Here is an 11,849-nt window from a genome sequence, read left to right on the forward strand (position 1 = left end):
CTCCTTTTCCTTTAGTTTTACTCGGCTTTGTTATACCCACTCCTATCTACTTTTCGCGTCCTTCCTTTAGGCCGAAAACGTTTTGATGAAATCATTGGTAAACCCTGAAAAGAGGATCTTGATCAATTACAGGTGTTTTCAAAAACTGATTGTGTTTTTCTTGATTAACTCTGTCAGGATTCAACCGATATGCAAAATGAATAGCTCTGTGAAAAGGTCAAACCTAACTCCATCAGTTGCTTATCATCAAATTGATGATATCACAAGTGCTCCTCCAAATGTCGCAAAAGTCGACTTTAGCACTAAATGGGTTAAAAAGGCCAATGCAAGCCCTTCAAAAGGTTTTTTGTTTTATAAAATAGTGGCTAAATTCACTTTCCTAGCAAAATTATCAAGATCACTTAAACCTGTCACATAGACTATAAGCTGATAACAGCAGAGGCTTTAAAGAAACTGTTCATGATCAGTGGAATAGTTTTTATACGTATCACTTTTAAGACTTTCGTAGGCCTTCTTTCTCCAGTTAGTCTGAATCCGTTTCGTATCCAATTTGTTGTCGTGTCCGTCCATCAGTCAACATCCTATCTGACATGGAGGTAACCACTTTTCTTGTAAGATCGTCTCTCGAATAACAGAGGACTCGGTTTCCTTGGTTATCACGAAGATCAAGTCGCAGAGGAGGTGGGAACCTTGAGTCATAACAGCTGCAAAGGTGTTTAGAACTCTACGTCAGAACACTTTTTAAGCGAATGTCTATTTCTGGCCGGTATTTGCACGCTTTGAGTGTTTGGGTTATCACAACTGGATGCGTAATGAGCCTGGTTTTCACTAGCGATGCAAGCACAAGCGCAAGGATAACGGCTTCGACGCAAGCATAAGCACAAGCGCTATCCGTTTTGATGCTTATGCTTGTGCTTGCGGAAAGCACAAGCACGAGAATCAAAATTTTTCATTTTCTCGTGCTTCCGCTTGTGCTTGCGTCGCTAGTGAAAACCAGGCTTTACAGTGTATTTCAGGCATTTACCCAAAACGAAAAATGAAGCGCAGTTCAACATAAATTTTGCAAGAGAACCTTAACATAAAATACTGGTGAATAGGCGTTCTCGGTGAAGTCTATTCCCAAGTCGATAGAAACGTGACGAGGTCAGTTCTTTACAAAATCCCCGTTTTATTCGATTATCGACGTTTGGTGAGAAAGATCCGGAGGCGGATAACAGTGGAAATAAACGGTTCCAAAAGGCACAAATTAACTAGATTACACGCACATGAGAATTCACTATGAAAACAGTGATTTTTTGAAGTGTCTATTCCCGGATGTGTGTGGGGGAAAACCGCTGAAAGAAAGGGTGTTGAGCGCGCGCCTCAACATGCTCCCCCCTTTGAACTAGCTAAACCTTAAGCGTTCAACAAACTATTTAAATCCTAAGATTTCCTGCCGGAAACAGTTCAGTGTTCAATAGTGTATAGTCACTCCAACTAATTTGACTCCTCCAGAAGACACAACTTTGAGATTGGGCGCAACAGTGTTGAATTCTTGGTCTTGACTTCTGCGGTTCTGACCAGTCCATCAGAGCCCGGGTAAACCTTAATTACTCGGCCAAGGAGCCAATGACCACGTGGGACATTCTCTGTAACCACAAGGACTAGGTCACCGACTGCCAAGTTGCGTCGTTTAAGAATCCACTTCTTACGCTCTTGGAGTAGAGGCAAGTACTCGCGGAGCCATCTCTTCCAGAAGTGGTTAGAGAGGAGCTGTCCCCTTCGCCACTGTTTGCGGGAGTGTATGTCCTCTTCTTCAAAAACTCCAAGTGGTAGGGACATACCCTGGCGTTGCTGAAGGAGATGGCTGGGGGTGACAGGTTCTCAGTCGTTAGGGTCGTCGCTACTTGGACACAGAGGCCTGCTGTTCAGGATTCCCACGGTTTCGGCGAATATGGTCCTCAGGGTCTCCCTTGTAACTAGGGCATGAGGATGCCCTAGAACGGCTGTCATGGTGTTGCGCACACTTCTAATGAGACGCTCCCACACCCCAGACATATGGCTAGCAGTGGGGGGCTGGAAGTGCCACTTCTTGAATGGTTGACAGTGCCACTCTACCTCTTTCTCGTGCAGGGACCTCTGAACAACTTCTTGGTCCAACTGTTGGACGGCCAATCTTATTTCATTCTCAGCTCCAGTGAAGTTAGTATCGTTGTCACTCCAGATTTCCTTAGCTGCACCACGAATGCAGGTGAAACGGCGCAAGGCCTGGATAAAGGTGTCCGTCTCTAGTGATCCTGCATCCTCAATGTGTATGGCCCTTGAGGTGAGACAAACAAAGATGCACCCATAGACTTTCTCAGTACCCCGGCCTCTCTTGACGTGGAAGGGACCAAAGTAATCAAGCCCTGTGTAGGTGAATGGTGGTTCATGTGGTACGAGTCTGGCTTTAGGGAGGTCTCCCATCATCTGCTTCATAACTCCTTCATGTCTCTTTCGACACGGAACACATTGGCGAAGTGTCCGGCGGGTGAGAGCACGCGCATTGAGAATCCAGAACTTCTGTCGTAGAGCTGACAGGACATGCTCACGACCTGCATGTCCGAGTATCTCATGGTAGTGTCGGATGATCGCTACTGCAACCGGGTGCTCGCTGGGAACAAGCAAAGGATGGATGGCTTGGGAGGCAACAGGCGCATGTTGTAGTCGTCCTCCAACACAGATTGCTCCATTTATGAGGATCGGGCAAAATGCACTCAGTTTGCTGCTGTTTTTCACTGGCCTTCCAGAACTCAGGGCTTCCAACTCTTCCTGGAAGTACTGACGTTGTACTAGCCTTATGATGATTGTTGAAGCTGTGTGCATCTCTGTCAAGTTCATCTTACTGGTGATTGGCTTAGACAGTGTGTTGCATTTGGCTTTCACAAAGTGAACGAAGCGTATGAGCCATGACACACTCCGGAATAGCTTCGGCCATGATGAGAACTTCTTTAACAACTGGTCCAAGGAGGAGCTGACTGTGACTGTTATGGTATTCTGATTCGCCTTTGGGGCAATGACTTCATTGTCATCTTCCTTAACATCGCCAACATCGCAGCAAGGCCAACAGTCTTCTGTTTGCCAGAGGAAGTCAGGGCCAGACCACCATCGACATCCAGGCTGAAACGCTTCAATGGGTAATCCTCGTGACCCATCATCAGCTGGGTTTAGAATCCCCGGGACATGATGCCATTGGGCAGGAGTCGTGTGCTCGTGAATTTCCTCAAGCCTGGTGGCGACGAAGCGATGAAATCTTGTGGTTTCATTCCTGATGTACTGGAGTACCGTAAGTGAGTCAGTCCAAAATGTCACATGGTCAACAGGAAGGTCTAGCTCTGCCTTGATCATATTGCTGATTCGAACGGCCATGATACTTGCCATGAGTTCAAGGCGTGGAATAGTTGGTCTCTTCACAGGGGAATTGCGACATTTTCCGAAGACAAAGGAGCACTGAACGTGGCCGTAGGGATCGCTTAATCTTAGATAAGCTGAGGCTGCGTAGGCGTACTCACTAGCATCGCTGAACATATGGAGTTGAACTGTGCAGTCGTTCGCCATGTTAAGGTTCCTGTAACAGCGGGGTATTTGGATGGCTTCGATCAAAGGCAAAGAACGTGTCCACTGCTGCCAAACCTGCAGATGGTGGTCTTGAATTTCTTCATCCCATTCAACTTTCTCTTTCCAGAGCTCTTGTATCAACACCTTGATAGGTAGAACATACGGCGACACAAATCCTAAAGGATCAAATAGCGAGCTGATGGTGGAGAGGATTCCGCGCTTGGTAGCTGGCTTGTCTGTGGGCACTGTTTTAAAGCAGAAAACATCTCTTTCAGCATCCCAGTGTAGACCTAACGTGCGATTGATCGGCAGTCTGTCTAGTTCGAGGTTGAGGGTTGGGTTGGCCCTTTCTTGCGTTGGCAGTGCCTGTAGAACTTCTCTTCGATTGCTCAAGAACTTGGTGAGATGGAAACCACCTTCCTTCAGCATAGCGGTGAGCTTAACAGCAAGGTCAGCAGCCTCATCAACAGTGGCGGTGGACTTAAGGAGGTCGTCAACATAAAAATTACGACGAACAGTTTCGGCGGCTTGTGTACCATACTCTTCCTCATTGTCGTCAGCTGTTTGTCTCAAAGCCTTGTTTGAGCAGCATGGGGAGGAGGTTGCACCAAATATGTGCACCTGCATCTGGTACTCCTCTGGGGCATCGCGTAAGTTTCCAGACCACCACAGGAAACGAAGAGCGTCACAGTCCTCGGCCGGCACTAGCACTTGGTGAAACATTTTTTCTATGTCTGCTATGAGGGTGACTCCTTCCTGACGGAAACGCATAAGGACACCAGCCAGATTGTTTATGTAATCCGGGCCTTGTAGAAGCTGTTCGTTCAAGGATGTTCCACCAAATTTAGCTGCTGCGTCAAACACCACGCGGAGCTTGTCTGGTTTGTGGGGATTAACAACTGGGTGGTGCGGCAGGTACCATGTCTTGCTACTTCGTTGCTCCGCCTCTTCTTGGGTGAGCTTGCGAGCATGGCCCATGGCAATGTACCCATTGATAACTGAGCGGTATTTCACTTGTAGCTCCTCATCTCGTTCTAGACGGCGCTTGAGGTGGCGTAGTCGTATTTCAGCCATCTGGCGGTTAAAGGGAAGTTGTGGATCTTCATGCTTCCAAAGGAGGCCCACACAATAGTGATCATCTTTCTTGGAGATCGTGTCATTGATTATCCTTTCAGCACGCCTGTCCTGTACCGACATCGACTTGTAGTGTTCATTGGTGCCAAGGGACTCAGACTTCCAGAAAAGCTCGACTTGATGGTTAAGGGACACATCATCAACTGCAGCATGGATATAGTGAACATCATAACTCTGACGCATTTGCTTGTCCCCAGTTCTTCCAAGAACGGCAAAGCCAAGGCACGAGCGAATCGCAATGGGGTCGTCTGGATTGCCATGACGAACCTCTAGGGGGATAAACACTTCGGGCACGTTAGTTCCAATGATCAACGAGATCTTTTGACGATCAACTTCTGGGAAAGGGACGTCCTTAAGATGCGGCCATCTTCCCTTATTGGCAGTGATGCATTGATGTCGCAGAGGAATCTGCAGTTCAGCACCCGACCACGCTCTCAGCAACTGAAGCTGTCGAGGTCGCTCATCGATGAGAGACTCCACTGTAAGATCGACCCTTTCCCCTTCCTGAGGTTCATTGTGGTTGCTCACTGTTGAGAAAACCAATCGGTCAGGTTGGCCACGGAGACCTAGCAGACGGACGAGTGATGGGTCTACCAGGGTAATCTCAGACCCAGAGTCTAGCATCGCGTAGGTGGTTATGGTAGTTCCATTGTGACCAATAACTCGCAGGGGTACAACTTGCAGAAGGATGGTGTCCGAGTCCTTAGATTTGGTGGTGCTACAGGAGGTAGCAGAGGGCGTGCCATCAACTGGCGTGGGTAGGCTATCTGCAGAATGGTCCCTTGATACGCTCACGTGAAGACTGGTTGGGTGAAGGAGCGAGTGGTGGAATGCACCGCATCCTGAAACACGGCACCTGAAGAAGCTGGGACAAGTGTCTGCTGAATGTTCACGGTCTTTGAGGCAGTTTGGGCACAGCTTCTTCAGGGAGACTAGGGTAGTCCTCTCTTGTGGCGTCTTCCCCTTAAACGTATCGCATCGGTACAAAGGGTGCGCTTGACCACAGCAACGACAGCTGTTTGACTTCTTCTTTCCATTTTTCTGATTTTGCTGAGGCTTGCGGTCATCACTGATGGCCATTGTTGTAAACTTTGGCAGGTCAGTCTTGTCCGGGGGCCTTTTGTTCTTGAAGGGGGGGCCAGTACCTGTTGTGCGATTTATTGGATGATTTGCAATGCTTGCGTGCCTATTTACGAAGCCGACAAAGTCATTCAGGGTGGTGAAGCTCTGGCCCTTTGCCTCTAGATCATATGCAAGGGTGGCAAACTTGTCCTTCAGGTGTTTTGGTAGGCGCTCTGTCATACTGATGATGTTTCCTTGATTGATTTCTGACAGACAGTTCATGGATTTTAAGGTGGCGAGGGCTTTCGTGGCCTGATCAGCAAACTTTCTCAAAGCGGCTCTGTCTCCGCTTGCGATGGGTGGTCCTTTGGTGAGGTTGTTCACTACAGAATTAATGATCATACACGGTCTGCCATATCTCTCTTGGAGGATCTTCAGCGCTTGATGGATTCCACCGGTGGCTGTTTCAAGGCCGCATACAGCTTCCTTGGCTTCACCTCCTAGGAACTGCAGTAGTCGAGTCATCTTTTTCTCGTCGTCAATGTCTTTCCGAGACATCACACAGTGTTGGAAGCGCTGTTGAAACAAGGGGAACTCATCTGGCGCTCCGACGAACTTTGCTATCTGGATAGGAGGTAGGTCTTGGTTGTGAGCAAGCCTTTGTTGTGCCATTGAAATATCCTTCATGGCTGAGGCAACCAAAGTTAGAACTTCTCCATTAGCAGAAGGTGTGGGCTTTTCGTTCACACTTGAGGTACCAAACAAAGGCTGACGAGGCGTTGCCCAAGGAGAAAGGCTGCTCATTACGGGTGGACTCAGCCCGCTGTCAGTGACAGGCCATGCACCAGTGTAAGTGGTGATCACAGGTGTGGTAGGTACTTTGGTAGAGGCTGGTGCAAATGGGCTTGACTTTACGGGTGGAGACCAATAGGGCAGTGTCGACGGAGTAAGATTGTTCATTACAGGTGACCTCAAACTGCTGACAGTGGTTGTGAATGAATTACCGGTCTTAAAGGTATTCACTGGCGCGACGGATACCTTGGTGGAGGCTGGCGCAAATTGACTTGGCGTTACGTGTGGAGACCAAAAGGGCAGTGTCGACGGAGTAAGATTGTTCACTACAGGCGGGCTCAGGTTGCTCGCCATGGTTGTGGATGAAACACGGGTTTTAGAGGTGTTTACTGGTGTAACGGATACCTTAGTGGAGGTTGGCACAAATGTACTTGGTGTTACAGGCGGAGACTGATAGGGCAGTGTAAAGGAAGTGGCGCTACTCAACATAGGTGGGTTTAGACTGCTCGCGGCTGTGGACGAAGCACCAGGGAGGTGTGCAGGCATGTCCAATACATTGGGTGCCACTGGGGGCAAAGAAGGCGTGACAGTATTCAACGGCAGGTTAATATCACTAACAGAAGAAGGTGGTGCACGATTGAAGGGTGGTGACTCCACTGATGATGACTCATTGTCTGACAATCCCTCTTCCATTTCTTCAGTGAGTTTGGCCTCTAAGTCCATAATGGCAGCTGTCTTTCTTGCTTCTGCGAGCTTGCGGTCTGCCTCAGTCTTTAGGGATTCCAGCCTAATGATGGCATTTAGTTCTTCTTCCTCGGCTTCTCGCATCCGGGCAAGTTCACGTTGCTTTCTTTTCAGCTCCAACATCTTTGTTTCTTCTTCAACTCTCCGTTGTTTCTCTTGTTCAGCAAACACAAGAGCCAGTTGAGCCTTTTCCGCCTCCAATCTGCGGGCTTGCGCTTTCGAACTGTAAGTGTTGCTTGAGTGGCGTGACGATCGGCGACTGCGTGACTTCAGGGATCCATGACGTCTTGAACCAGACATTTTCTGTAAATCTTGCATCACCTGCTCGTTTAACTTAGTTGCTGCATCACAAATAAACTTTTCAACACTTGAAGAGAGGCTTATCCTTTGCTGAGCTAAGACGTCGAAACGTTCAGAATTTTCTGCCCTTTCTTCAGGTTCGGCAACGTCCATAAATTTATTGTGCGACAAAACAAAGTTTTTCCACAGGATTTCGTAATTGTCGAACTTTTGTTTTACTAAGGTCACGTTCGGCGAATCTTCGTCTAGTAACAGTGTTTCAATCTCATTTTGTGCTTTGGTAAGAGAGCCAAGGTGACCAGAACGTGAGCGCTTCAGGGAAAGCGCTCTCTCTCGCCTGACATCTTCGGAATTTAACCGCGTAGAGGCTCGCGATTCGCGTTTGTCGAAATCGCTGTTTTCCATTTCACGAGGAAAGGACGTCTAATCCGCCAACATGTGAATTAGCAGAGGTGGAACGGGTCGTATTTTATCGATTTGCTGAATAATCTTGGTGTTTACAACGGAGGTCGTTGCTCGCAAGGGCGAAAAACTATCCAGCGAAACCACGTGCTTTGTGTTGTCCTTGTGCAAGCGAAGCTCGGTGAACAAATCAGTGAGCAGTGCGATAATTGTTATCGAGGCGGCGAAACAATTAATCGAATAAAACCATGAATAGGCGTTCTCGGTGAAGTCTATTCCCAAGTCGATAGAAACGTGACGAGGTCAGTTCTTTACAAAATCCCCGTTTTATTCGATTATCGACGTTTGGTGAGAAAGATCCGGAGGCGGATAACAGTGGAAATAAACGGTTCCAAAAGGCACAAATTAACTAGATTACACGCACATGAGAATTCACTATGAAAACAGTGATTTTTTGAAGTGTCTATTCCCGGATGTGTGTGGGGGAAAACCACTGAAAGAAAGGGTGTTGAGCGCGCGCCTCAACAACTGGTATTTAAAAGAAAGGGAGGCGCGGTGGCCTAATGGTAAGTGCGCCGGGCTACGGGTCGGACATTCCAGGTTCGAGCCCTGGCCGCCGGGTTATTGAGTTGTTGGGCAAGACACTTTACTCTCACAGTGGAAAACAGTTTCTCTTCTTACGTTTTACAATAGATGCTGGTGGATGTGTCGTCCACTTTGGCGTTACATTCGCAACACTTTCTATTCTTGTCACTGTAACACCTGCAAGAGGAAGTGATTTGGTCACTAATCTTACCATTTCTTAATGAAATACACTTTTATTATGAAGTAAATATTAAAGATGTCTAATGTCTGCATTTGGAAACAGGTTCTTATTTTCTACAATCAATTAAAAATGTTTACTTCCAGGAAAATAAGATAAGTCGACATTCTGGAACTTCTTTAGAGTCTCTAGAGACTCCTGGAAGCAATGTTAATGTTAAAAATCATAAAACATTATTATTGATACAATCACAGCAATTAAACAAAGTGGTTTGCAAATTTCATAGAAGGAAAAGGCTGAATACCACTCAAACCTCTATTAGCAACACTGTAAATGTTTCTTCAGAAAAATAAGAAACTATTAAGAACCTAAATAACCTAAAATTGTGCTAATTTTCATTTATGTGAGAACCTGTTTAGGCTAATTTGGAAAAATGCAGGTTCTCACTCGTGGGTTTTTACTGTACTTCTAATATCAGTTTGAACGTCTGTTAGCAAAAAACTGACTTACGGAAACTTGTGATAATTCTGTATCACTTCCTGACCCTGGAGTATGGGTTCTTTACAGTGTTTACACGAGGAGAAGGAGGAAGTGCCGGTGTTGTTGTTACCAGGGCCATCTCTGTAAAATTCAATAAAACAAAAATTAATGTACGTAATGTTGATCAGATGAAGGAGTTGAAAAGAAAAGTCCTTCAGTAGGAAATCGGTGGCGGACAAAGGACCCAGGGTGACTTCCTCCTGCCTTTCGTGAGAGATACATGCAACACCCCCTCCCCTCCGCCCCCCCCCCTCCCAAGTTGGGCCCATTTTCACGGATCCGTGGATTAACACAATAAACTGCGAGTATTGCGTTCACGCGTGGTCACGAGACTGAGAACGAGTGCTGATGGAGAGTCAAAATTTTAAAATTATACCTTTCCTGACCTCTTTTATCATTACAAATCTTAGCAGCAGTAGCATAATGTAAAGCAACACCGTTAATATGACCAAATGTTTATGGCCCCTCGGTGTTCTTTCCACTGAATAACAAATTATCAGTCTACGCATTGTATTGTATTCTCTTTTGTCTCTTAATGAACGTTTTGTTTACACGGCTTTCAAATAACTCGAGTCAGAATAAACCATTTTCCTCTTTTACAACACTCAAAGTGGCTAAACTGAAGCTCAAATAGTATATTTTTATCGATCTAAAACTGAACTTGGACAATTGTAATTTGCAGACTAACCGCCCTTCGATTGTTATGTTTGACGTGTTATATAACATTCAGTTATTTTTTCCGAGAAAAAGATTAACTACCTTTATAATTTTGAATTCTGTTTTCCTAGTTGAAGCTAAAATATTTTGAACCATCGTTTAATCGAGGCCCATCGCTCGGTAAAGTGGTTTAAATATTTGTTTGTCCTGGTGTATGAGTATAAAATCAATATGAATCTTTTGATTTCATACCTTTAAATAAACAAGCTATCTGTCTAGAGGAAAGATTGTTTGTCGTTCACAGAATTCCAAGAAAAATGCGGATAAAACTTGAAATCTACTCGCTCTATTTACAGTTATGGCCCGGGAGTTATGGCTACTACCTAGTTAAGCCTTGAAATTCCCGATGGTGAAATTGTCAACTGAATACCTGACGTTCATTCGAACATTCTTGACTATTGAACCAAACCAGTCCGAATAACTTACATGTATTATTCAAGGATTCTGCATAACTAAACACAATATGCAGATGGAAGAAATACATTGCAGCCTTTCTATGGTGTAATAAATTTGATGGATCATACTGAATACACGTACAGTAGAATGCCGATTTCTCGAACCCCCGGGTTTTCGTTTCCCTTGCATAGTATTCTTTGTAATTTTTCCCCCGGTTTCTTAAAGCATTTTTTGTTTCCACTGAAGGTCCTAGAAATCGGGATTCTACTGTCTAAAAATCTTAGAATACAGTAGAATCCCGATTTCTTAAAGGAGAAGTTCACTCCAGAATGGCCATTTATTTTCTTTACGCCAATAAAAAGTTTACACAAAGATATGTTATTCACCAAAATTTCAGTCTCCAACGTGCGCTATAACCCTACGAAATCTTTCCCAAAACTCGACAACTGAACGCCGCCATCTTGGAGCTGGTAATGTATGCGTGACGTCAAAGAGCTCACCCTTTAGTTTCAAAAATCCTTGTTTTTGAATTTTTTGGAGCTCTGTTTGCGCAAAATGAAGCTGCACAAACAGGCATTTCGACAAACAAAAGCCACTACGAAGAAACAAGGAGTTTCGAGTATTTAAATTTCCCCGCCAAACTTCAGGCTGAGCTCTTTGACGTCACGCATACATTACCAGCTCCAAGATGGCGGCGTTCAGTTGTCGAGTTTTGGGAAAGATTTCGTAGGGTTATAGCGCACGTTGGAGACTGAAATTTTGGTGAATAACATATCTTTGTGTAAACTTTTTATTGGCGTAAAGAAAAGAAATGGCCATTCTGGAGTGAACTTCTCCTTTAAACCTCCAGGGGAAACGAAAATTGCTCCGGGAGATTGGGAGGTTGGAGAAATCGGGGGTTAAATTACAGAGAAGTACGAAAAATGTCTCGTGAAATCGGGTGTGCCGAGAAACCAAGGGTTCAAGGAAATCGGGATTCTACTGTATAGCAATGAATACAACATATTTACGGTACTGCAATGCTTCATTATTATATACATTGTATAAAGAGCACTGGATAGCATCTAGCTTAAACGTTATTCAAAAGTGATAAAAGTACGCAAATCATCCACAAATGTTGTTGTGCGTAATTTACTCACATGTTGTGCGATCTTTCGCTCTTGCGGGTGTTGTTACTGAAAAGGTTCACTTTACAAAGCGGACTGCAACAGTTTCCCATTTTGACGAATTTGATTTTCAGGATATGCAGTAGTGTAGCAGCTCTTGTTAGTTAGTTAGTAAACGTCACAAACTTATAAATGCATAACAGAAGGACTACGGCGGAAAAAATATGTAAATCATCAGGACCCAAACTAAATCAGAGACCGGAGGCCAGTTCATCATCGAAACCTTCAGACCTCCCCCCTCAGTGGTCGCGTCGGAA

General features: G+C 45.3%; 2 protein-coding genes across 4 annotated transcripts in view; one reads left to right on the plus strand and one right to left on the minus strand.

The window, feature by feature from the left end:
• LOC144656026 (uncharacterized) overlaps window positions 1-11,849 on the plus strand; it is an 86,693-nt gene that overhangs the window by 32,782 nt on the left and 42,062 nt on the right. The window lies entirely within an intron of this gene.
• Window positions 524-11,706, minus strand: LOC144656046 (uncharacterized). The gene is made up of 4 exons (XM_078516275.1): window positions 11,566-11,706; window positions 9,284-9,394; window positions 8,692-8,772; window positions 524-704 (listed from the first exon to the last, which is right to left on the minus strand). The coding sequence occupies exons 1-4, from the start codon at window positions 11,643-11,645 to the stop codon at window positions 524-526; spliced, it is 453 nt and encodes a 150-aa protein (XP_078372401.1). The 5' UTR covers window positions 11,646-11,706.

This window comes from Oculina patagonica, chromosome 6, assembly GCF_052425735.1.
Source record: "Oculina patagonica isolate OP01 chromosome 6, crgOcupat, whole genome shotgun sequence".
NCBI lineage: Eukaryota > Metazoa > Cnidaria > Anthozoa > Scleractinia > Oculinidae > Oculina > Oculina patagonica.

Coding starts and splice junctions, on each gene's coding strand:
- LOC144656046 (XM_078516275.1), bottom strand. CDS start 11,645: ATGGGAAACTGTTGCAGTCCGCTTTGTAAAGTGAACCTTTTCAGTAAC. Junction 9,395..11,565: donor AGCGAAAGATCGCACAACAT/GTGAGTAAATTA, acceptor TGAATTTTACAG/AGATGGCCCTGGTAACAACA. Junction 8,773..9,283: donor CAGAATTATCACAAGTTTCC/GTAAGTCAGTTT, acceptor TTCCTCTTGCAG/GTGTTACAGTGACAAGAATA.